At 32.0% G+C, this 26,198-nt stretch overlaps 1 protein-coding gene across 3 annotated transcripts; it reads right to left on the bottom strand.

Moving 5' to 3' along the window:
* Positions 1-1,430: 1,430 nt before the first annotated feature.
* On the bottom strand, positions 1,431-25,806 carry LOC145311046 (flotillin-1-like). 3 transcript variants are annotated; one of them, XM_080150508.1, is made up of 14 exons: positions 25,618-25,806; positions 24,860-24,913; positions 24,291-24,395; positions 22,574-22,666; positions 21,263-21,349; positions 12,158-12,231; positions 11,742-11,812; positions 11,077-11,219; positions 10,109-10,251; positions 8,850-8,985; positions 8,407-8,526; positions 7,972-8,148; positions 7,524-7,588; positions 4,506-4,723 (listed from the first exon to the last, which is right to left on the bottom strand). In XM_080150508.1, exons 1-13 carry the CDS (start codon positions 25,684-25,686, stop codon positions 7,568-7,570), a joined length of 1,293 nt encoding a protein of 430 aa, XP_080006634.1. In that variant the 5' UTR covers positions 25,687-25,806; the 3' UTR covers positions 4,506-4,723; positions 7,524-7,567. The 3 variants fall into 3 exon arrangements, with proteins under 3 accessions (XP_080006633.1, XP_080006635.1, XP_080006634.1); XM_080150507.1 differs by lacking the exon at positions 7,524-7,588 and having other exon boundaries at positions 1,431-4,723; positions 25,618-25,805; XM_080150509.1 differs by lacking the exons at positions 7,524-7,588; positions 24,291-24,395; positions 24,860-24,913; positions 25,618-25,806 and adding an exon at positions 24,041-24,178 and having other exon boundaries at positions 1,431-4,723.
* Positions 25,807-26,198: the final 392 nt, after the last annotated feature.

The raw sequence follows: 26,198 nt of genomic DNA, 5'->3' as shown, positions 1-26,198 counted from the left end.
CATAAGTTAAAAGTCCATTAGCAAAATCACATAAAGAATACGGCATAGAATGTAATTTATTTATCTATAAATATCAATTTTATCAAGGTGTCGAGTTCGATTCCGCTCTGAGCCATATTAGAGATGTAAAACAGTCTCGATTTTAATTACCATGTATGAAATTGTGCCTTTTAAATCTACGGGCTCTATATCAAATGGTAAAAAATGGGAACTATGTGAAACTTCCCGAAAATCTAGAACCTAGTATCTAGTTTTTCGAGTTCTTTATAAGACAAATTAAAAACCTCACTATTAAATATAATAGGATTAGAATCTACTCTTCCTAGGTTGTGTTACTAATGGATAGAATTATCTTTGTTTCTATAAGAAAGATGTTCTTGCCAAAATGAAAATTTCCTGAATTTAGGATTATCTAAATAGATGGCAAGGAAATGCAAAAAATAACATCAAACAAGATATAGGATTCAGGCACGAAGGGTTTACAAAAGTTACCAACACGCCGTAGCTTTTTTTTGGGGTATAGTTCCTTTCTTGACAACGCCGCTTAAGGGGCGTTTCGTCGTATTTTCAAAGTAGATTTTCTCCTATTTCTAACCAAATAACCTAAAATAACAAATCAAAAGCTACTGTGAAAATACGACGAAACGCCGCTTTTTTATTAATTATTTTGGGGGAGGGGGCATTATGGCGAGCGAAGTAATAATTGGGTAAATACCCCTCCTCCCTCCCACAAAAATGGGGGTAAAATTAAAAATATTTTGGGTGTTCCTATCACCCCAAATTCCTTTGGGGGGAGAGGGTGTCTCTCTGACGTGGATGTTTCTAACCCACCACTCGAGTTATTAAAAACCTTTACTTAAACTAACCGCACCTAAAATAATCAAATCATAAGCAACGGCCAAACATTTGTCAACAAAAAACTGCGAGATGGTACCTAAACTACAGTTTACTATGTCGAAGGTTTTAACTTTTATTCATCTACCTTTATATATACAAAGATTATAAGATTCAAGAAAAAGCACTAACAAATAAGTAACTCTTTATCCATTCCAGATTTTACTGTAAATATTATCAATGTTTATTTGAAAAATGTTTACTAAGAATTGTTCAGAGAAGCATTATTTCCTCATTTACTCTTCATTTTTCTGTTGTTATAAGCAACGATGGGGCTATGATCAGTGTTAGGCAGTCCTTCATAAATTACCAATATTTAATTTTGGTATATTTCCTTTCGTGGCAACGCCTCGTTTATTCGTATTTTCATAGTAGCTTTTCTCCTATATCCAGCCCCTGCGGGGCAATCACCTAACCTAACCAAAAGCCATTGTGAAAATGCGAGAAAACGCCCCTTAAGAGACGTTTTTATTGGCGGATATTTTTTAAATTTTATTTTTAGCTGATAATTATTCTAAACAATTAAAATGGCTGAGTATGGAATTAGTGTTTATTAATAATTCACAGATAAATTTATCAAAATAGACAATTTTTTAACAACAATATTATATTAATATGGTTAATCACAATTTTAAGATTAACACAAACACAATTTATTAATTATAAAAAAAAACATATATTTTGATATATCAACAGTAATTAAATTTAGAAATAAAGTTTTTACCACAAGATGTCTCTGCATTTTGGCGAATAACATCTCTTACGAGTTTGAAAATAATATTTCATTCAAGTGCTTTGCCAATCCGTGAAATAAAACAGCCGACTCGATAATGTGAAATATAATTTATGTCCAATTCAAAATTACTGTACATAATATAAATATGCCTAAATAAGTAAATTGTGTAGGTGTTAATGAAACAACATTTACAAGGCTCGGAAAGTTACATTCGTTTCTATTACATTCAAGTTTTAAATCAAATTTCATAAAATTAGAAAAGTAAAAAAAGGGAAAATAAATAACCTAAAATAAGGAACAGGAACTACTATTTGGAAAAGATTTGAAATGAGTAGTATTTTTAATTACAGATCTTAACCAAGCTCAAAATCAAATATAACCTTCTAAAATATTATCGAAAGTAGAGTTTTGTCCTTTCTGAACTTAGGAAGAACTCGTTTGAAGAAATAAAGACACTTTAAAGTGGCTTGCACTGATTTTTAAGTAAACACTTGACTGCTATGTCCTTTTTCACCCCCCCCCCCAAAAAAAAAAAAATAACATTTATCCTGCATATACTTATACTTTAACCTTACATGGAAAGGCAAAGATAAATTAAGTTTTCTATAAAACAAATTTAGCTAAGCAGACCTTTTTAAAACACCCATCCTTATATTCCCAAATTCAACTTATTTAACAGTTAACAATAATATTATACAATTAATGTACAAAACATAGTAAAACAAAACAAATTCGATTATAAATCTCAAACAAAATATTAACAAGACAATTATAAAAATACAAATTTAAAGATGGAAATTTTTTCCAAAGAAATTTTTTTGCTCTAATGTTAAGCTAGTCAAATTAATCATTATTGAAAAAAAAATATTTTTATTAATTGATATAGAATACGTTGGTATTGTAGGAGATTCTCGCATATTTGATAAAATATTTCTCCCAGCTGGCAAATACAGCCATACCCCACACCACCTATGGCTTTACTCCATCTCGCCCCTTTACCATAAAAAAACGTATTAACCAATATCTGAGGACTATATTAGCAACCTAAGTTGACGACAAAAATTCCCCTTTAACAATATCCACGTATTCTATATCCAATTGTTTTATAAATAGTTTTTCTTTCTGACTAAAACCTCAATTAATTCTTCGTCTTTATTTCTAAAATTGGCAAAAGTTGGCTGAGAATTTGAGAAAGGTTTAATGATTAAGATATAAAATTAAGTTTTTTTTCTATTTTAAGCAAAAAATAATCTTTTTTTGATCGAGTATACCTAAATTTAAAGCCTCATTGAAGGTAATAGAATTGATGAACTATGAAACTTCTATTACAAATATACCTTGTATATTCCAAAAAAATTCCTTAAGTATAAAAATATTTTTAGAAAATTTTATATTTTAAATTATTATTTTTTATTTATATTTATCAAATATCATATGATGCTTATTTATTATACAAATATATAATATTTTTATTGTACCATAGTGCAAATTTCTTAAACCTACAAATATGTATAAGCAGGAATAGATGTTACTGACAACTGAAATAATTCGAAAAATATATTTGAAATATTATTTTGAATTAAATCATTTGTTAGATACATTTGATAAAAAAAATCCTCTGAAAAGAACACAAAAAAATAGCGGGAAAAGATATTTGTACTTTTACAGTTTGAACAAAAAACTATTTGTTTTATTACAAAAATTGTACGGAATAAGCAATAGCCATTTGGAGTAATTTTGAAAATTTATATGACTAGGAAAAGAGTTTTGAAAATAGATTTTAAGTTTTACATTTAATCACTTTTTAAAAAGCGTTAGGCACAAAAATTAAGGGAAAAGACAAGTCTTCTAAAAAATGATAGAATATTGTAACAACTGCAAAAATTATAAAGAGAAACAAGTAGACTTTCAATTATGCGTTTAGTTTAGGTCAAAGGTATAATAAAAAACCTTTAAAAGTCTTCTTGAATCATTGTCTCTTCCATTCTATTATTTGTTTAAAAACACTTGTCCCTCTCAAAAATAAATCATGGCACAAATTACAAAACAATCATTACGGTAAAAATTTTGATAACATAACAAATAGGCCGAAATTTATATGCCTGCATACAATTAACATTATTAACATTTTACTCTCAGCTTTTAAAAGAGATGATTCTGGTAAGAAAAACTTAGAAGAAAAGTTGGAGGAAAAGTAGCTTTTCATTGATGTTTATTACCTTTACAAATTGAAAAATGTCAATATTGTACTGGATTTTGATCAAAAAATTGTTTCTCTATTAGCTTTTGTGACTGAAGTTGTATTTTATATCTTAGAAATTATTAAAATAATTTAAATAGATACCTAGTACATGTATTTTTGGAGACAAAAAGTAGATTAAGATTTAATTACACAAATATTCGTATAAGAAAAAAATCTAAATCTATTTTCCAAATTCTCATAAACATTAATGTTTTTAAATTAGCCTGGCATTGGCGCTAAGGCGTAATGTAATGCCAGTTTCCTCTCCCTTATTTATTGGATTATTCTTATTTTTCTTTTATATGGTTCTACTAAATGATTTGTCAAACAAAATTCATGTCCCATTATTTATTGGTCGGGGATGGTGATTTATAAAAAGTGTGAACTGAATCCTCAACTGTTTCTACTGGTGTCAATTCTTTACCAACATGTTGCGGGGTGGATGCGACAGCTGCCACTAAATTATTTGCATTTTTAATATATTTACAATTTTCATTTTCTTCATTTGAAAAAGCTTTTTCGTTATTTACTGATTTAAACCCTGAAAAATTATCACGCATTAAAGGAATTTTATCTTTCTTGGGGGGTTCTGTGGATTTGGAAAAATAAATGAGGGAATTTGAGTCCGCTTGGTTTATTTCTTGTATAAAAAAATCCTCCAATTTAAATTCAGACTGGTTTGAAAGTTCATTAATTTGTACATCACTGTTATCAATTTCAATATTTTCAATCATTAAGGCAGCTGATGATTTTTCTGTTTTATCAGAGAGTTTTTTTGTATCATTTTGTTGTGTTGATTGACCTCTCTCGGTGTGCCCCGTAACTTTTTCTCAAGCATGACCACTCAATTTCTGAAACATATTAATGAATTATTAAACAATTTTTTTTAAACAGAACAAATTATCGAATGACAGTTGTCTGCAGAAAATAACATGGTAAAAGGTTTAGAGTCATTTTTTAAAACCAGATAGTGTACACTTCAAAGAATTACCATTCGCTTTTCAAAAAATATACGGGAAAAATATATTCAAGACTTAGATTATCTTGATGAAGGTTCCCTTATTAGTATCTAGGTACTAAATTAGAAAGAAAACCAGTTTTATGTAGTTTAGATATTCAAAGAAAATATTCTCACTTTTATAAATATTTTCAACACGCTTAAAAACTGGATTTTGTATAAAATATCCAGTAATAGTTATTTCTCGCATCGTATTATAAACAGCTTTCCATGGATATAGAATCTACTGTACAATTATAAGATTAAAACCAGTTTTTTAGCACCGAGGTGCCGAAGGCACGGGCTAAAAAAAAACAGTTTTAATCTTATGATTGTACATTTTTATATTCGTAGAAAGCTGGATATAATACGAGGCCAGACATAGTTTTTTCGTATGGATGAGAACCTGTTCCTATCCACCGGATTCGAATGAATACGAGAATAGTTATTTCTCGTATCGTATTATAAACGGCTTTCCGCGGATATAGAATGTACAATTATAAGATTAAAACCAGTTTTTTTAGCCGGTGCCTTGTACATTCTATATTCGTAGAAAACTGGATATAATACGATGCTAGACATAGTTTTTTCGTATTCATGAGAACCGGTTCCTATCCACCGGATTCAAATGAATACGAGAAAAAGTATTCTATCTTTTTATCAACAATTTTTTTTGTTGCGAACTTTAAAATAATGTTGGGTGAAAAAATGGAGAAAAAAGAATAAATATTGTGTACATTGTATAAAGAGATAAATATTAAGTTTTTTAGTAGCCTAACAACTCAAAATTAAATTCTTTAGATTAACATCTATGTCCTTTAAGAGAGGCAAATGTAAGTATTAAAGACATTTGAGATAATAAAGAACAGTAAACTCTTTTACATTTCGTCGTAATTGGTAAAAATTCAAGCATATTTAGAAAATGTAATTTGTAAAGACAAACTCATGCATTCCCCTATAACTCATTTATTTTAATTTATTGATTAATACTTCTGTGCTTCTTGTAAACAAAATTCTCCTTGTTTTGATTGAATATTGAAATATTTGAAATTGGTATTTGTTATAAATAATGTATAAATCTATCCTACTCTTCCAATTGAAATGCAATGAAATGTAATATCGTATAGTACCAATCTTATAAATATTTATTGACTTTTCATTTCAAAAAAATAAACAAAGGGTACAAATCAAATATTGACCTAAATATTGGCAGCATTTAATAGTTGCAATTTTTCCCTCTTTTCTCCTTTCTTGTTCAAATTGTTATAGACCTTGGCAAATCTTTTTTTAAAATAAATTGAAACAAGGATGACAACATCCATAAGTAGCGAAGCACAAAATCTAAAATGAAATAGACAAACGGACAAAGTGAGTTATAGAGCAGATGAACTGTTATCATAACAAAGAAAAGAAAGATAAATATATGCAAATAAATATGCAAAAAATAAAAATCACGAAACCTTAAAAAATTAAGGTTTATGTCTGAAAGTTTTAAAAAGAAAAGCAACTTAAAAGCAGTCAGACTACCATAGATTTTTCATACCTAATTATGGAGCATAAAGAAAGGAATATTGGCAAGAAGTTTCAGTCGTGTATCTTTTGTAGGAGCCAAGAAAATCTGTTGCAAAAAGTAAAAGCTGTTAAAAAGCTGTCTGAATGCTATTGATGTTTTATACTTAACTAGGCCTTCGACCCTAGAGGCCTAGAGGGGGTCTTGAGCAGGGAGAGTTGAATCCAAAACCCCATTTTTTAATTTAGACTTTTTTAAAAGAAATTTTTTTTTTGGGGGGGGATGGGGGTTGTACTCTCCCCCAAAATAGTTATAAACCTTCCCGGGACCTATAAGAAGCTACCCTGTTAAGGAGAACCCGATCGGTTCAGCGGTTAGCGAGATACTTCGGTACAAACAGACAGACATCGTTCTACTTTGAATTATAGATTATGCTCCATATTAATGGAAACATTGACAAGAACTTTCAGCTTTCTATCTTTTATAGGAGCTGAGTAAATCCCATTTCCCCCATAGCGTTACGGACTGACGGATAGACAAAGTGAATTATAGAATAGCTTCGCTACTAAAAAGGGGGATGTTTAATAGGGCGAGTTGATTTCCAACTTTTTTGGAATTTCACATTTTTTCACATTGGCAAGGGTTACTGGGCCAATATAAAACCCTGTGAAATTTGAAAGAGGTTTTTTAATCCAAAAACAACAAGCGCGCGGGGGTTAAAAAATGTGCCCGCCCCCTTATAAAACCAAAAATTGAAATTCCTTCAAACACAGGCATGTTGCATATCAAAATGACCGCATTGAAATGCTGATTATGAATCTGGAAACCGTTTTGAAAAATATTGCTCCTAGTTCGAATAAGAGCTCATTAAGTACCTAAAAAGGCTGATTTAGTCAAAATTGTTCATTTTGGTAGGTTATTTGAAAATCATTTCAGACTGAATCAATATTTTTCAAAACGGTTTTCAGATCTGTAATCAGCATTTCAATGCGGTCATTTTGATATTTTTTTAGGATACTAACCCAAACTAATACTAGCAACATAGATATATTTTTTAAGTTAAAAATTTTATAGGTAATCCACTAATAAAAGGATGGACTCCTTTTTTTTATAAAACAAAGAAATTGTTCTGAAGATACATTACCTATAACCTAGCATCTATCATGTATGAGAACCACGGTTTGGTGGCTAATGTCGCCTTGCAAGAATCTAAGGTAGTCACATTTATTAAGCGACTTCACTCCCACGGGATTAATACTTATCGGACAACCGTCTCTTTGATTGTATGACCTTTCAATGAAGTTACTTATCACTGGGTATGGACTATTAAAGCACCAAGGCATTCTCCCTTACTCATAAAATCTATGTAACAAAGAGTCCCTAGTTAGAAATTATAATGTCTTCAGTATAAAACGGATTATCCTTAACATCATATGCAGAACTTATAAAAAATATTTCAGATAAAAAGCTCGTCAATTTACTAAGTGTTGCCCCCAAACGACAGCTGAAAATCCAGTAGGTATAGGTTTCGTGTATAAATTTTTTCTTTTCTTGTTCAATTAAATGTTTTGCACACAGTTAAAAAAACAAACCTTGCTAATGCTAACTCCAGTCAATTTTTCGACTGTATCAGGCAGAGAGCCCATGATCTCAAGAATTTCTCCAGTCACTCTGCTGGCGCCAATAGGACCATCGCCAGAATTCACCATCGTGATCTTCTTGGTCTGAGAGATGGGCGCGCTCACCTCGGCGGCAACTTGTGGCAACACCTTCATAATAAAGCATAATTAAATGAGTGCTATGCTTATAAAAAGACCTAGGAATAAAAGATTTTAGCTTATTTGTTTAATTGTAATTTTTTTGGGGGGATGCCAGGGTAATTTCTTAAGGTTTACTGTCTTGTGAGGGTGGTGGCACACAACACCCCCTAAAAAGTTATTCACCTTCTCTTGACCTTGTTACTTTTATAGTTCAGGATAACAAATTAGCAATTAATTATTATAAAGAATAATAATGTATAATCTTACTTTAAGCATCATGTCGACCATCGCAGCCTCCTTGTATTCCTTCCAAGCATCCGCCTTCTTTGCCATCTGCTCTGCCTCTGCCTTAGCCAACTCTTCGATGGCGTATGCCTCTGCGTCTCCCTTAATATTAGAATTGTTCTAGTATTTTTAAACCTTGCAAAGTACTTGCTGTATATTCTAGCAAGTATAATATTATAGTTAATTTATAAGGTATTTTATAATGAATAAATATTAATTATCATTTGGAAACTAGATGGTAAAAGTAAGGTTTAGTATTGGCTTAACAACATTTTAATTATAATTTAATACAAAATGCGTAAAATTACGGTTTAATATTTATGTTTTTTAAGCTTATTTTTGAAATATGTTGGAACATCTTAGTTACCTTAAATCTTTAGTAATACAGGGTAGAGCTTTGTAAAGTTATAGTTTAGTTTCAATACCTTCAATTGTTTCGCCTCGGCCAAAGCCTCAGCCTCTAAAACAATTCTCATTCGCTCAGCCTCCGCGATTTTCTCAAGTCTGTACTTTTCAGCCTCTGCAGGCTTCCGCACTTTACTGTCCAATTCTTTCTCTTTCCTGTAAAATTTCAAATATTGGGAATAAAATCAAACAACGTATTTGTAGTACTTTATAATTATTAAGTGAAGGTTATGAAAGGGAAACCTAAGACCCAAAAGGTTCGAGTTCCCCCCAACAATAAAATGAATCTTTTAAAAGTTAGAATATTTCATATTTGTGTTACCTACTTAAAGGAAGCCTGCAAGAAATACCACGCTTTAACTGCTGAAAGACTGCCACAAGTAGACCAAATACCCCAAATTTGAAGCCTTCAGCTTCTATAACAAAAAAGTTCTAGGCATTTTAAAATGACATTTTATGTACAATGAAAATTTTGAAAGAATTGCAATGCTCATGTTGAAAACTTTGAAATTAAACTACATGGCCCAGAAACAAAATTATAAGCTTATTTGTGTCAAAAATTTAGGTTTCCAGTAACTAATTATATTTTTACAATAAAAATACCCATTTTTATAGTCAAAATCATTTTAAAAAATTAAGTTTTACTTGCGTTGTACCGAATGTACTGTAGCCAATCAGAAGGCTGAATCAGCTTAACAACCAATTACAGCTAAGCTTGTATTAGTTTACCCCTTTGTTTCCGCTATGATTTTCGTTTAAAAATGCAATTTAAATCGAATTTTTTTCATAGATTTTGACTATGAAATGTGGTGTTTTTATTGTAAAAATATAATTAGTTACATGCAATCTAAGTTTCTGACAAAGATAAGGTTATAATTTTGTGTCTAGGCGACGTAATTTAATATTGTTTTTTCTTTTATGAGCACTGGAAATCTTTCAACAATTCCATTGTACATAAAATGCTATTTTGAAATGCCTAGAACTTTTTTGTTATTGAAGCTGAAGGCTTTAAATTTGGGGTATTGGGTCTTCTTGTGGCAGTCTTTCAGCAGTTAAAGCGTGTTATTTCTTGCAGGCGTTCTTTAAGGTTTACATTCTATATTTATTTTATTACTCCTATCGGTGTGATATAACCAGAAATCTTAGGGATATGACAAGAACGTTGAATATTTCTTTAAGAATTTATGAGTGGAATTCTGCCGTTGGTAGCTTTGGAGGGGAAGAAGGGATTCGAAATAAATTAAACCAGCATTTTTATTTCCAGCAATCCATATCTTACCTCATAATTTCTTGTTCCTGGATTCTTATATTTTGTTCCCTCTCCACAACCTTGACCTGCATCTCCTCCTCCTTGATCTTGGCCTGCACCTTGGCTGCCTGCAGGCTGTACGCTAGCTCCGCCTCTGCCTTCGCTGTGTTCACCTGCCAGAAAAATGATTTAGTGTATTGGCGCTACAGAAATATCATTATAAGTTAGTCATAAGGAAAACTTTATTAAAAGAATACCTATTAATAATTAAATAATAATGATCAAGTAATGATTACCTTATAATTATGGAAAGAAACTTTAAGAGCCGATTTTTGTGAAACTCACAAAAAAATATTAATCAAATTTATTTGTAACTAGTATTAAAAATATTTTTATTTATTTATAAAGAAATGGCTTTTCTTATATCACTTATGTAATCTATTCTTTGATTAGGCATCTAAAACTAAAAAATTAGTTTTTAACACAAAAATTTGTTTTATTACTTTTGTTCTGTATATTAACTAACATAACACAGATACATCTTGTAAAATAATAGCAATTCTAGGAATTTGATGTAAAAAATCACCCAAGCATAGCAACAAAAAAAGACAAAAAAGGATAAAATCTAACATTTGATTTTTTAATTATATAAAAAAAATTTTGTCTAGCAAATGTACCTATTAAAGATAAAAACAAGTATCCTGAAATTAAAATTTATCTCGATCTACTTGCCAACACATGACAACCTTGGATCTAGAGGAATAACACAATGGCCACTAAATTGATATAATTCTCCAATGATGTTACACAAAATAACCCCTTCTTTCGTAGTTGAAACGTTTTCGCACTCAACTTAATTAAAACCACAAAGTTTTCAAGCCAACAAATAAGAAAACGTTATCATATAACTCTGGGGACAATGGGCTGTGTAATAAACAGCCCATTGTCCCATTCTTCTCTGGAAAACAACGCACTGCAGCTACTGATAATTATCATACCTCTACATCGTAATTAGCCTTGTTAAGCTCGAAGTCCCTCTTGGATTTGGCAATATCTATATCGTTCAGCAACTTTGCTTTCATTCTTTCCTCCTCCGCCAAAGCTTCAGCAATACCAGCGTCACGTCTAGCCTCAGCCTCACCTTAATAAAGAACATGAGTAGTGTAATGAGACTTACCAAGGCATTTCTAAATGTTCACAGTCAATGAAATATTCTTTTCTAATCAAAATATAAAATATAAAACTTACGTAAAACTATTTTAAATACCTAATTCTATTTTAAAATAGTTTTAAATAATTTAGAAAGACTGAAAAATTTAATCCAACGAATATATAGAAAAAAATTTAACCCAACGAATAATGTCAGTTACACAAAGTTTCATAAATATATCCTACAACTTTGGCAGATAAATATCCAATTACTGCCTCTAGAACGATAGAAAATTATTTTCTAATGTCTTAAAAGTTAAAAGATGTCCTGATCAACTTTAAAATTATTTGAACGGAGAGTTGGAGTAAATACTTTTTCGTTTAATTTAACACTTAAAATCTGAGTTAAAACACTTTCTTCGACGAGCAATAAAGGGATGAAGGAATAGGAAATATAAATAACTAACGAATGCTTTAAATATACTCTAAAGCCGTGAATTATAATATTTCTTACCGATCAGAGCGTCTCTCTTGACCTGCGCAGTTCTAGCCTGACCCAAGCTAGCCAAATATCCGACATCGTCCCTGGTCAAAATAAATATTTATTAGTTTTAAAAGAAAACCTGATATACCTTATGGTATTTAATTATTAAGGTTTATTTGTGCTTTCACACCAATAACTTAAAATAAGGTGGGGGGAGTTCCCCATATGCTTAAACCCGGTGGTGGGCCTTTACTCCGTCTAAATCTACGGTAACCTAACCCAAATATAACATAATCTAACTAAAGCATAAACAAACAAACGTAAAAATACCCTCTCCCCCACATCTTATTTTCTATTTTAAAATAGAAGGGGGGGGGGGGCAGGGGGGGTATCAGTGCTCACCGCTGTGAATAATAATGATGTTATCCTTGTTATAAAAATGATACCTGATGTCCTTGAGAGTGTAGGAGATGACCATGATGCCCATGTTTATCAAATCGCCAGAGGCTACATCAAACACCTGAATAAAAATCATTAATAGCGCGGATTCAATTAACCTAATCAAAAGAGGGAGAAAAGTAGTTCACAATAGAACATACGAAAATTTAAGTTTGGGTGTCTAATATATTAAATTAAGCTAGGACACCTGCCATATTAATTTCAATAATTGTTTAACTTTAGACACCTGACATAATCCTTTAATGGGTTAAATTATTAATATTTTAATTTTCTTTTCAGATCCTTCATTGTTTAATACCTTGTCAATTTTCCCTATTAATGATTTTAAAAGTGCAAATACTCTATTATTAGGGCATGTCCGAATACACGTAAAAGTAATTTAGGTTTACTGTAGTGTAGGTTTAGTTTGAACAAAAATAATAGTTTTTTTTTAAATTTTTTACACACAAAAACTAAATGGACAATTTATGTTTCTATTTTCATCTAAAATATTTTTAACTAAAAAAGCCGCGCCTCTTATAGAAATGTGTGCGTGTGTATAAGTGTAGTCATAGGTTCTTATTGTTTGGACCAAAGTAGTTATGGAGTAGAATGGACACTTTTGTATAGCCAATAGGGCTAGCTCACGCTCAAGCATGTTATGACTTAACACGCTGCTGTGTGAATGTATTGAGACTTGAACAACTGAGCTACGACACCCTCTCTTTATGGGAATGATTTTCTTTGCTTGTATTTATTTTCTGTATATAAATAATATAAATACAAATATTTCTATTTAATATATCCTTATACTAAAGTAACAGGATGTCTGTTTGTATGTGTGTTTGTACTGAAGGATCTTGCTGAAGGTTTATAACTATTTTGGGGGTGGGTACCACCACCCTCCCAAGAGAAATCGCCCCTGGAAAAAAATTCCCCCCTTTTAACTAAAATTCAAAATGGGTAGAGGGCATCCCTCCCTTCCCCCCCCCCAAAAAAAAAATAAAAATTTCCCCCCAAAATTTTTTGTTTACTTTTTCTAGGTATTAAAATATAGAATAATAAATTCGGTTATCAATTCGACTCTCTCCTTCTTAAGTGCCCCTAGAGGCCTCTAGGGGGCGTAGCCGCTAGTTATCAATAGAGTAATAAAAAATTGTAATACATTTTGTGCTTAAATTTTCAAAGAAAATGAAACTGTTTAATCTCATTTTATTGTGTAACATGTTTTGCAATGAAGGTTATTTGAATAAAAAGGAGATTTATATATATTAAAAAAATAAGATTACAGATTATATTAGCAGTTGATATAAACAGCAATATCTGTTTGATTCTACTAAGGATGATTACGTTAAAACATATAATTAAAGAGGGAAGGCGTCGAAAACTGCCGTCTCAAGCCGAATATTTTTGTTTTTCTATTTCTGGCCAAATTGGACAACTGTGAATCATTTGAGACAAACTTTTTAAAATGGAAATTTTCCCTTTTTTTACTGGACATCTTTTTATCTGCCCCCCAAATTTCATTTCAAGTTTATTTTTTTAACTAACAGAATGAATATTAACAAAGTTTAGACATTTTATTTTTAATTTTTGAAAAAAGTAATGTCAATTCTAATTTCATTAATTAAACTACAATTAGATAAGTTTTCAACAAAATTATATTTCATCGGAAAAGTCTCTCTACAAGTCTTTAATTCTGTCAGTCTGGTTCAAGACACGCAGAATTAGAGAAATACAAAAGGGGGGGGTGCGTAATGACATCTATTCTTAATCCGTGAGCAAAATGGTCTAAATATTGAGCTAGACCCTTCAAACTTGGTATATAAGCCTAGTCCTATAGGTATTACATCTAAATGGCAAAAAAATCCAAAATTTTTTATTTTTAGGTTAGGTTAGGTAAGAAAAACCCTGCGGAAATGGGGTTTTTAGGCTTTTTTTGGTCTATTTTGATGTTGAAACTTACCTTAAATTGTTTTTTCATAGGGTTTTAACTTAAATACACTGTGTCTATTCATAAGGACATTATTTAAGATGATTCAGCAAGTTGGGGACCGACCCCAGGGGGCTAGGTGGGTGGCCCGCAGGGGTTAAATGCATTTTTCCCAATATACATGTTGTGACACATCAAATTATAGGTTTTTTAGGTCAAGGAACTCAAATTCGGAGCTAAAATAAGCATTAGACTAATCTGAAGCTAGCCCCAGCGGGCTAGGTTGGTAGCCCGCAGGGGTTAAGTGCATTTTTTCCAATATATATCTTGTTATAATCAAAATATAGGTTTTTTATGTCAAGAACCTCAAATTCTGAGCGAAAATTAGCATTAGACTAACCTGAAGCTAACCCCCCCGGGCTAGGTTGGTTTTCTGCAGGGCTTAAGAGCATTTACCTAACCTAACCTAGAAACTTACTTATATTTTTACAGGTTTTTTTCTTGAATAAACTGTGTCTATTAATGAAGACTTTATTTAAGATGATCCAGCAAGTCGTGGACCGACCCTAGCGGACTAGGTGGGTGGCCCGCAGGGGTTAAGTGCATTTTTTCCAATATATATGTTGTGATACATCAAATTATAAGTTTTTTAGGTTAGTAACTCAAATTCAGAGCTAGAATTAGCATGAGACTAATCTGAAGCTAGCCCCAGCGGGCTAGGTCGGTGGCCCGCAGGGGTTCAATGCATTATTTTTTAATATATATCTTGTTATTTTTCAAAATATAGGTTTTTAAGGTCAAGAAACTCAAATTCAGAGCTAAAATTGGCATAAGACTTACCTAGGTAGATTTTCCACAGGGATTATGTGCATTTTACCTAACCTAACCTAGAAACTTACTTATTCTTTTTGTTTTTTTCCTTGAAGAAACTGTGTCTATTAATGAGGACATTATTTTAGATAATCCAGCAAGTTGGGGACCAACCCCAGCGGGCTAGGTGGGTGGCCCACAGGTGTAGTGCATTTTTTCTAAAGTATGTGTTGTCATACAATTATATACAATTATAAGTTTTTTTGGTCAAGAAACTCAAATTCAGGGCTATTTTAAGCATTGGACTGACCTAAGGCTAACCTTATACTAAAGTAACAGGATGTCTGTGTGTCTGTGTGTTTGTACCGAAGGATCTTGCTAACCGCTGAACCGATCGGGTTCTCCTTAACAGGGTAGCTTCTCATAGGTCCCGGGAAGGTTTATAACTATTTTCTTGGGGAGTGGGACACCCCAAACTCCCCAAAAAATAAAAATCCCCCCCAATTTTTTTTTTATTTTTCTATTTAAAATAAAAAAGGAGGGGGAAGGGACCCCCCCCCCAACAAATGTTCACCCACCCAAAAATTTTTTTTACTTTTTCTTTTAAAATTTAACATAAAAAATTGGGTTATCAAATTCGACTCCCCCCTCCTCAAGTGCTCCTAGAGGCCTCTAGGGGCGTAGCCGCTAGTTTTAGATAAAGTCCTCATTAATAGACACAGTTTATTCAAGAAAAAACCTATAAAAATATAAATATAATAAAATATGGGGTCGGTCCCTGACTTGCTGGATCATCTTAAATAAAGTCCTCATTAATAGACACAGTTTATTCAAGAAAAAAAACCTGTAAAAATATAAGTAAGTTTCTAGGTTAGGTTAGGTAAATGCTCTTAAGCCCTGCAGAAAACCAACCTAGCCCGGGGGGGTTAGCTTCAGGTTAGTCTAAGGCTAATTTTCGCTCAGAATTTGAGTTTCTTGACCTAAAAAACCTATATTTTGATATATAACAAGATATATATTGGAAAAAATGCACTTAACCCCTGCGGGCCACCAACCTAGCCCGCTGGGGCTAGCTTCAGATTAGTCTAATGCTTATTCTAGCTCTGAATTTGAGATACTGACCTAAAAAACTTATAATTTGATGTATCACAACATATATATTGGGAAAAATACACTTAACCCCTGCAGGCCACCCACCTAGCCCCCTGGGGTCGGTCCCTGACTTGCTGGATCATCTTAGATAAAGTCCTCATTAATAGACACAGTTTATTCAAGAAAAAAAACCTGTAAAAATATAAGTAAGTTTCTAGGTTCGGTTAGGTAAATGCTCCTAAGCCCTGCAGAAAACCAACCTAGCCCGGGGGGGTTAGCTTCAGGTTAGTCTAATGCTAATTTTTGCTCGGAATTTGAGTTCCTTGACCTAAAAAACCTATATTTTGATATATAACAAGATATATATTGGAAAAAATGCACTTAACCCCTGCGGGCCACCAACCTAGCCCGCTGGGGCTAGCTTCAGATTAGTCTAATGCTTATTTAGCTCTGAATTTGAGTTCCTTGACCTAAAAAACCTATAATTTGATGTGTCACAACATGTATATTGGAAAAAATGCACTTAACCCTTGCGGGCCACCCACCTAGCCCCCTGGGGTCGGTCCCCAACTTGCTGAATCATCTTAAATAATGTCCTTATGAATAGACACAGTGTATTTAAATTAAAACCCTAAGAAAACACAATTTAAGGTAAGTTTCAACATCAATATAGACCAAAAAAAGCCTAAAAACCCTATTTCCGCAGGGTTTTTCTTACCTAACCTAACAATAAAAAATTTTTGGATTTTTTTGCCATTTAGATGTAATACCTACAGGACTAGGCTTATATACCAAGTTTGAAGGGTCTAGCTCAATATTTAGACCATTTTGCTCACGGATTAAGAATAGATGTCATTACGCATCCCCCCCCCCTTTAGTTAAAATGTTACCGGCCTACGTTAAATCTCATAATAGATTGTTTTTAATCTTCAACACTATTAGTCTATTTTTCATAAAATTTAAAAAAAAAGATTTGACCACATTATGTACGTAATCATCCATGTTTCTACTAAATTTGTACATTTATTAAACAGTTATGTAATAATTGATTTCAAGGATTTATACGGTTTCTACAATTAAAAATACATAGGTAAATAAATCTAATTATTTTTTTGGTACTTGTAGGCCAAAGAAAAGTTTTAAAGAAAACTATCGAATTTTCAAAATGAAAAAAATCTTTCCTTTCTAAATTGAAAATTCCCCCAAAAAGACGAAAATACTTCTAATTTTATATAGACAGACAAATATACATTCAAATACTGCATAAGACGACTCAAATTAATGATTGTAGCAGAAAAAAATAAAAAATCTGCTAAGTTATCCGAAACACAGACACACAAACAAATTGTTCGGATAGAAAAAGTACAATCTATACCTACCTATGCATTAAAAAAAAAAAAAAAAATTGCGAAGGAAAATACTCGAAGTTTTAAAATATAAAATAAAGAGACAGGGCAAATGTATGCCTTAGATTGGAGGCGCGAACTTACAAGACATAGAGGCATACCTAAAATAGGTAAATTGTCGAGTTGCTGCTCTAATTAAAAGTAATAATTTTAAACTTCTTATTAATTTGATAATCAATTGAATTTGATAAGGTTAGTAAAATAGCAAGGACGAAAAAGTGTGATAATGGCAAAGCTATTTAAAAGTTAATCCTGACATTGGTTAAATAGTAGAGCTCAGAAGCCTCGAGAAAAAATTAAATTTGCGCCCGCATGGATGGATGCTAATTTTTTAAAAGAATCATTGTGTGTCAGGTTCAGACTTCCAGCTGATTTCTAAAATTGTAAAAGGTTTATTTCCCTGAGGCTTACTGCAGCTAACGCGCGGCTGCCGAGCACTGACAAATATATACAAATATGTTGAGATAAAAAATAATATCTTTATCTTTTTACACATTATAAACAAATTTGAGACGCCATACGAATCATATTTAAACCAAAAATAACTATTATGATTTTCTGACTTTGTACAATGTAAATACATTATCTGTAGATTAAGATTTTCTGTTTTGTTTAATAATTTGAACTTTCCTAAAATTTTTATACTAACGTCTGAAGTTAATATAAGGATCTACACTAGAATTATATTGTAGCCATGATACCAATCTAGTTGCATAATTTATAACGGAAAAGTTTTAGAGTGGCTACGCTACTCAATAAGTAACGAGTTAAGTATTAGCAATTGAAATCCTAAAGAAAACAAGGATGACAACATCCATAAAAGCGAAGCACTGAAACGGTAGGACAAACGGACATTAACACTTGTATAGTAACTGAACTGAAAAATCAGAACATAAATGTATAAATGTCGAATCAAAATTGTAGGTAAATTTGTTGAAAAACTGCTTAAAAACAGGATAATGTTTATGGACATACTTACATTTTTGGACTTGATTATAGAGTTGCTTCGCTTATAATATTGTTCTTTGTTGTCCCAGGAATCAATATACCAAAAATCAGATCAAACGGATAATTAAAACACTTGAAAATTTGTTGTTAAAAAAGTAGAAAAATCAACATGTTTAAAATGGACGTACGGACATTCTGGTAATGATTATAGAGTTGCTACGCTTTCTAAATCGTACCCAACTACTACAGGAATCATCATGCAAAGTTTAAAATAGATAGGACAATTCTAACATGCCTAAATTAACCAATAAAAGCTATCTATCTCGGACGGACGGACGTACGACCCTAATTATAGAAAAGCTTCGCTTTTAACAAATAGTTTAGTTTGCACCACATAGACATTAGACATCACAGAAAACACAGAAATAAACTATAAAAAAATAAAACATAGCAGAAAATTTCATACGAAGGGGTTTTATTGGAGTAAAATAATCGACCTCTCTACTTGTAAAATATACCTAGTCAATTTTCATTTTCGAGGAATGGCCAATATAATTTTTTGGCGTCCATATATTAAAAAAAAATAAATTACTTCTAATCTACAGACAAAAGGCCATTTGATCATGCGACCTTTGATTGGTAATGAGCAAAGGCATTTCCCCTACTTCAACTATAAATGTCAAGCATATAACATAGCAGCAGAGGGTACAGTTTGAAACATTATAAGTAATGGCGTGGTTGTGCCAAAATTCGAAATTAACTCTTAAACTAATGGTAATTTCATAGAATCATAATTTCTTCAGAATAAATATCCCTTCCTGACATATGCAAAAAGAAAGAAAACAAGTTTACAATTTCTTGCCTCCATAAAAAAAACATTTAAATTCTATTTGAAATGTACACTGTATATATTTAACAAGGATGACAACATCCATAAAAGCGAAGCACTGAAACGGTAGGACAAACGGCATTAACACTTGTATAGTGTCTAAACTGAATTATCAGAATACAAAAATAATAAGAGTCGAAGCAAAATTGTAAGTAAATTTGTTGAAAAACTTCTTGATACAGGATAATGTTTATTGAGTTTATGGACATACTTACATTTTTAGAATTTGATTATAGAGTTGCTTCGCTTAAAATATTGTTCTTTGTTGTCCCAGGAATCAATATACCAAAAATCAGATCAAACGGATAATTAGATCACATAAAAATTTGCTGTTAAAAAATTAGAAAAATCAACATGTTTAAAATGGACGTACGGACATTCTGGTAATGATTATAGAGTTGCTACGCTTTCTAAATTGTACCTAACTACTACAGGAATCATCATGCAAAGTTTGAAATCGATAGGACAATTCTAACATGCCTAAATTAACAAATAAAAGCTATCTATCTCGGACGGACGGACGTACGGACGGACGGACGGACGGACGGACCGACCCTAATTATAGAAAAGCTTCGCTTTTAAAAATATTGATAACACATGTAGATAATAAGAAAATTATAATTAAATAAAATAATATCATGAAAAAAACAACAACTGTCTTATGCACAGCGATATAACAGGGGGTGTAGATTTAGAACTTTATGGAGCTGAAAAAGGAGAATATCTTTAAAGGGGTGTTGATTAACCCCGTTTTCTGCAAACCCAACGGGACCACACATTTAATTTTATTATTTAAATTTAAAAAAATTTATTATGACATAAAAAAACTAAGACAACTACCCATAATTTTGTAATTGTAACATGCAAAAAGACAGACAAACCATTTTTAGACTTTATTAAAGATTAGACAGCTTAAAATTAGTGGAAATGAGTAAAAAGTAAAATAGAGTTGCTTTGCTTCAATAAAAACAATTATTGTTTTAAATTTCATGATAAGAAACAAAATGTTACGTCACATAAAATTATCAACTGAGAAACTTACGTCATAATTGATAATATTTCATTTGGAATTATCAGTAGCGAAGCTACTCTATGTCAAGTGAAATTGGTCCCTTAGTTTGTAAACTTTTATATTACTTGGCATATATGTAATTACGTCTTATTAAATTGATAAGCTAAATATTAGAATAGGTATTTATTATAAAATGAGAAAGAGATTGTGAGGAAACGAATTGAGCATTGCAGATTAAAGGACACACAATCACACACATATATATATAAAACATGATTATCAAATTAATTTTTGATTAAGATAATTTTAAATATTTAGGTATCTATCGAATTCTATAAACTATTCCACGGATGGTAAAATGAAAATAATGGATTTATTCCTGTTTTGCTAGCCCCTAGGAGGGTAGTTGTGTGAATCCCCCCTTTAAAAAAATATTTTCATGAGTGTGATGAAATTTTCTAGGTATATATCTTTGTGATTTACTTTTTTTCACTTAAAGAGGAACAGATTGATAAAAAAGATAATTAAATACCATGATGAAATAATCATTTATCGGCAATTTACATTTTAAATAGAAAAATATAAACAAAAGAATACCTACTAACAAAATTTTTCTTTCCGTTCATTTATATCTTATATTACGCACTTACTGTACAGTACAGGAAGTGGATTCCATACTGATATACCGATCAAAACACAAAAAGTTTTAACATATTAAATTAGATAACCTCAAGGAGAACGGGTGGTAGGTTTTAGACCAATGTTTAATAAGATAAAAAAATAGGTGGAAAATATTATAGACAACCAACCCATTGATTGCATTTTATTTGTTAGAAAGTACTAGGTAACTGTTTATAACCAAAGAACTGCCCAACTCTTACTATTAACTCCATAAACATTGTATAGCAGTAATAGGGACATTTTTTAACGTCTTTAATAATGACGTGGTTTGGACCAATGGACAGACTTTGACCTCTAAATTTTATTGTTAAACAGTCTCGGGATTTAATGGAATAAACTTACCCTAGTTGAGAAAGTTTGTCTATCTTTGTAAATTTCTTCGACTGACATATTACCCATAATAGCTCTCTGGTGGCCTTCTAGAGTTGCCTGAAATATTGAATATAGAATTGCTTTGCTGGACAAAAAATATACTTACTGTTATATAACTTTTAATGTGATTCGGTGCAGCCTGAAATATTAATCATACCGCAGCAACCTAGCTGATGTGCAAGAAATATACTCTTCTATAGGCTTACTAATTAACGCTACAGTATTTCAAAGTTGCTATGATTTTTAAACTTCCGTACTATCTCTATTAACCTCATGAAGGATTAGTAAGATCAAAACAAACAAATTCTAATTAAAAATAATTGAAAATAAAATATGATTACATTTCATTGAAAAAAATTAATTTTATCTCCCCTGATGTTTTAGATAAAGGATTCTAACAAATTCGTTTACGGCAATTTTATTTATTTTATTCGCACGAATTTTCTTTAAAAAACAGGAATATAATTCGTATCTTAAATTGATTGTTTGATTAAAACTGAAAAAATATTTAGTAGTTCCGGTTGGCGCAATAGATTTTAAACAGAAGTTGTATTTTAAAATTGTTCCAGATGAAGTCCTTTTTGAGATTATAATTGAAAATATATATATATACTAGCGGCTTCGCCCCTAGCCTCTAACTTTGCCCCAAGAGATGAAAAAAAAAGTTGAGGTGAAATTCGTAAAAAAAATTTAAAAATTAAGAAGGACCAAGGATATCTCCTACCAAAAAAAATGGGGGGGGGATTTCTTTGTTTTTGGGGGGGTTGGGGATTTCCCACCCCCAAAGAAAATAGCCTAAAACCACCACAGGACCAATAGGTATAATATACCCTGAAGAGGAGAATCCGATCGGTTCAGTGGTTACCGAGATCTTAAGGGACGGACAGACAGACGGACGGACAGACATCAAGCTACTTTGTATTATAGATAAATTTCCTTTCTTTATAACCATTGCGAAGGAAAATTTATGGGAGATGGAGGATAGACGGTGTCTCAGAATGAAACCTTCTCGTAAACAGTTCACAAATGGTGCTTTAAATCCGAATTTTGTAATCAAATTTTGAATGAGTAATCCTTGGTATATATGTTTACCCTAAACCAAATTAAAAGTTGTAAAAAGAAAAGACTAAGCGCTCTGTTTTTAAATCATGTAATATTACACGATTAAACATATTAAAAACTTTTAGTTCCAGCCGTTTAGCGGCTGGAAACAGCCAATAGATTAAGTTTAATTGATGGATCATTGTTCTTCCCCCGGTCTTCAATGAATTTAATACTCACCAGACAGATTTCCTTAATATCCTCTTCACTCTTGCCTCCAAACTGTTCAGCCGCAGCCTCCAGCATCTCCCTGTTCGAACCATTGATTTTTACCTTCAAAATTAAATGATAATTTCAGATGGAATATTTTTTTATTAACTATAAACTAACCTAATTTATCAAATTGACGAAATGTACCATAACTGCATGTACTTGGGGTCCTTCATATTCTAATTTTAACTTTGAACACTAACACATATATTAACAAGGATGACAACATCCATAAAAGCGAAGCACTGAAACGGTAGGACAAACGGACATAAACCCCTTTTTAGTGTCTGAACTGAATAATCAGAATATATAAGTATAAGAGTCGACGCAAAATTGTAAGTAAATTTGTTGAAAAACTGCTTGATACAGGATAATGTTTATGGACATACTTACATTTTTAGGACTTGATTATAGAGTTGCTTCGCTTATAATATTATTCTTTGTTGCCCCAGGAATCAATATACCAAAAATCAGATCAAATGGATAATTAGATCATATAAAAATTTGTTGTTAAAAAAGTAGAAAAATCAACATGTTTAAAATGGACGTACGGACATTCTGGTAATGATTATAGTAGGGTTGGCAATCCGGAATCCGCCCAATTTTTGGGTCAATTTTGGAATCCGAATCCGGATCCGGAATCCGTTTTATATTAGCGGATTCCGGATTCTTAATTGGTATGCTAAAATTAGCGTCTTGAGTTTTTTCTTTCAACTATCGCTTACTGAAGGCAAAGATTATCATCTTTACATATAAATTTTTTCAAAATCTGGTTCGATTCCCCAGAAGTGAATTATAGAGAACACCAAGAACATTAATCTTTAGGACATATGAAGCACTTATTTTTTTTAATTTTTTTAAAAAGCCTTTAAAAATACTGCTAGAATCCGGAATCCGAATCCGGAATCCGTCAAAACTAAGAATCCGGAATCCGCAAGGAATCCGCCACTTTTTTTGACGGATTCTTTTAAGAATCCGGAATCCGAATCCGGCCCAAAAATTCGACGGATTGCCATCACTAGATTATAGAGTTGCTACGCTTTCTAAATCGTACTTAACTACTACAGGAATCATCATGCAAAGTTTGAAATCAATAGGACAATTCTAACATGCCTAAATTAACGAATAAAAGCTATCTATCTCGGACGGACGGACGGACGGACGTACGGACCGACCCTAATAATAGAAAAGCTTCGCTTTTAAAACAATTTGTCTAGATAATAATCATTCCTGACTTGCAAAAGGTGGCTGTATATTATTTTATCTCGGTTTTGGGTGTTTTCTGAGCATTGCCAATAACTGTATGAAGAGGGGGGGGGGGGGGATTTACCTAAGGTCAGTAAATAAACATATTGAAGGGGAGAGGGGAAAGAAAATCTACCTACTCTGTACTATACCAATAAAGCTGCTAAAAAGGTGCATAGGAAGGAAATTTACCTGAGCTGTGCCAATAACACCAATGGTGACACCATGTGCAGTGTATACAGTATACACATATTTTGGGGAGCATGGAAAGGAAATATACCTGAGCTGTGCCAATAACACCAATGGTGACACCATGGGCAGTGTATACACATATTATGGGGAGCATGGAAAGGAAATATACCTGAGCTGTGCCAATAACACTAATGGGTACACCATGGGCAGTGTATACACATATTATGGGGAGCATGGAAAGGAAATATACCTGAGCTGTGCCAATAACACTGATGGGTACACCATGGGCAGTGTATACACGTTCTGTATAGATACTCAGGGTCATTGTGTTCAGAGTAATTCTTTGTACTGTCTGTATAGTAAACAATCCTTTTAATAAAAGCATTTCCAAAGATCAATTTATTCGGCGGATTTCCAGAATATCACATATGATTCACAAAAAATTAGAGAAACTAATAGAACCCTGGAAGAAAAAGTGTCCTCGTGACAAGAGCCTCCCACAGGGGCTAGAAACAAAGTAAAATAGGAGGTGTGGGAAGGGTGGAAGTAATCTATTTTCGTAAAAAGGCGGTGCTTATCATTTAAAAAGGCGAAAAAATCGTATGAATGAGGGTCAGTGTTTAAACAGTCATTGCAGTCACCCACAAGTTGTTAAGGGGATTGATAGTTCGAGAATCTGCCATTATAAAGCAAGTAAATAAGACTTTTCAGATCTCACTTTTTTTTATGATTTTGTTAACCAACAAAAGTGGCTCTTTATTAAAATATATAGAGGGAGTATATTTGGCTAGGTAGGTAATTAAAAAGATTGTTTTCCTGAATACAAGGGCAAACAATAGCTCTTCCGCCGGTAATAAATGTTGGCTTTCCACCCTGTAATAAAATAATATTTGTACAGGCACAATACAAAGAAATAAATTAAATATTCCACAAGGTAGTCATTTTTTTTTATATTTTTGTCTGTTTTATTTCATCTTAAAGTACCTAGCAATCACAAAACCCCATCCCCTTATTTTTTTCTTCAAAAAACTTAAAAAAGGAAGAAATTTCATTATGCATACCCTCTGCAGATGGCCTTAACCATGCGGGCCTAAAACTACGGTTGCCCCAACATTTCCTAATCTAGCCTAGGGTAAGAATTTACACGACAAAAAAAGTTACCCATAATTTTTAATTCTCAACAAGAAAAGGGGGTGGGATTCTGTGTTCGACTAGACATTTTGAGGGATACTTTTCTCAACATTAATCTAACTAGGTAAGTAGATATTGATTTTTAAAAAAAAATTTCTTAAGACAATAGCCAACAAAATCAATATATCGATTTACATAGGTATATGATGCAAATCTAAGCATCGATTTTAGACAAATTAAAATAGAATTTCTCAAATTTAGTACAATTAATTGTAATAAATTAAATGAGCTGAAATGCAAGACGCGTAACACTTATTGAATGAGAGAGTACTTTGTTCTTTAATTCCCGACAACCTTTACTATGCACAGTTAGGACCTATAAACAGAGGCCGTGGAATAAAAGGATTGTTTTTTTAGAGGGTGTTAATGTTATTTTTAAATGATACCTGAAACATTCCAGAAATAACCAGGGCCTCATTGGGGCCACACACAACTACTCCAATATCAAAACACATTATGAATATAACTTAAGGATTGAAGGCACTTAATCTATAACTTTTTCACAAAGTTTTTTCTATGTGTTAACAGTTACAAGCAAGTCTGAAATTAAGTTAGAAATATTGATTTCTTCAAGATTTCTATAGTGAAGTATTTTTTCTAATGTAGGCTAGAGGGGTTGTAACTAAATTTTAACACCCTAAAAAAATTAAGGGGAGTATTTTGATACGTTTATTGTTTAGGGAGATGTAAGAGGTTGCTGAATGTTATTTTCAACATGCACCCGGTCCTCTACATTCATAATCTAAAGAAAAAAATATTTTCAATGGGTGGGAGCCATATATGGAGGGGACAAAAACAAGGAAGGGGCTCCCATATATATGTATATAATATATTTACATCCCGACTCTTTCCGCACGCCCATATATTTGAATGACGAAAATATTAGACGCTAAATATATACCCAGTGAAGCACAGAAAAAATCTTTGTGTCAATGTGATTTACAGAAAAATAAAATCAATAGTTTTG

The sequence above is a fragment of the Acartia tonsa genome, chromosome 2, assembly GCF_053477335.1.
Source record: "Acartia tonsa isolate MP-2025a chromosome 2, ASM5347733v1, whole genome shotgun sequence".
NCBI classification, from domain to species: Eukaryota; Metazoa; Arthropoda; class Copepoda; order Calanoida; family Acartiidae; genus Acartia; species Acartia tonsa.
The sequence above is the reverse complement of the archived record's forward strand: the minus strand, read 5'-3'. Positions and strand labels throughout refer to the sequence as shown.

What these genes read in the sequence shown, in the direction of transcription:
- LOC145311046 (XM_080150508.1), bottom strand. Translation starts at nt 25,686, where the DNA reads ATGTGTTTTGATATTGGAGTAGTTGTGTGTGGCCCCAATGAGGCCCTG. An exon ending in TACACTCTCAAGGACATCAG is followed by an intron (nt 11,813 to 12,157) that starts GTATCATTTTTA and finishes TATTTTGACCAG; the next exon opens with GGACGATGTCGGATATTTGG. An exon ending in AGGCTAATTACGATGTAGAG is followed by an intron (nt 10,252 to 11,076) that starts GTATGATAATTA and finishes TTTTTCTGGCAG; the next exon opens with GTGAACACAGCGAAGGCAGA.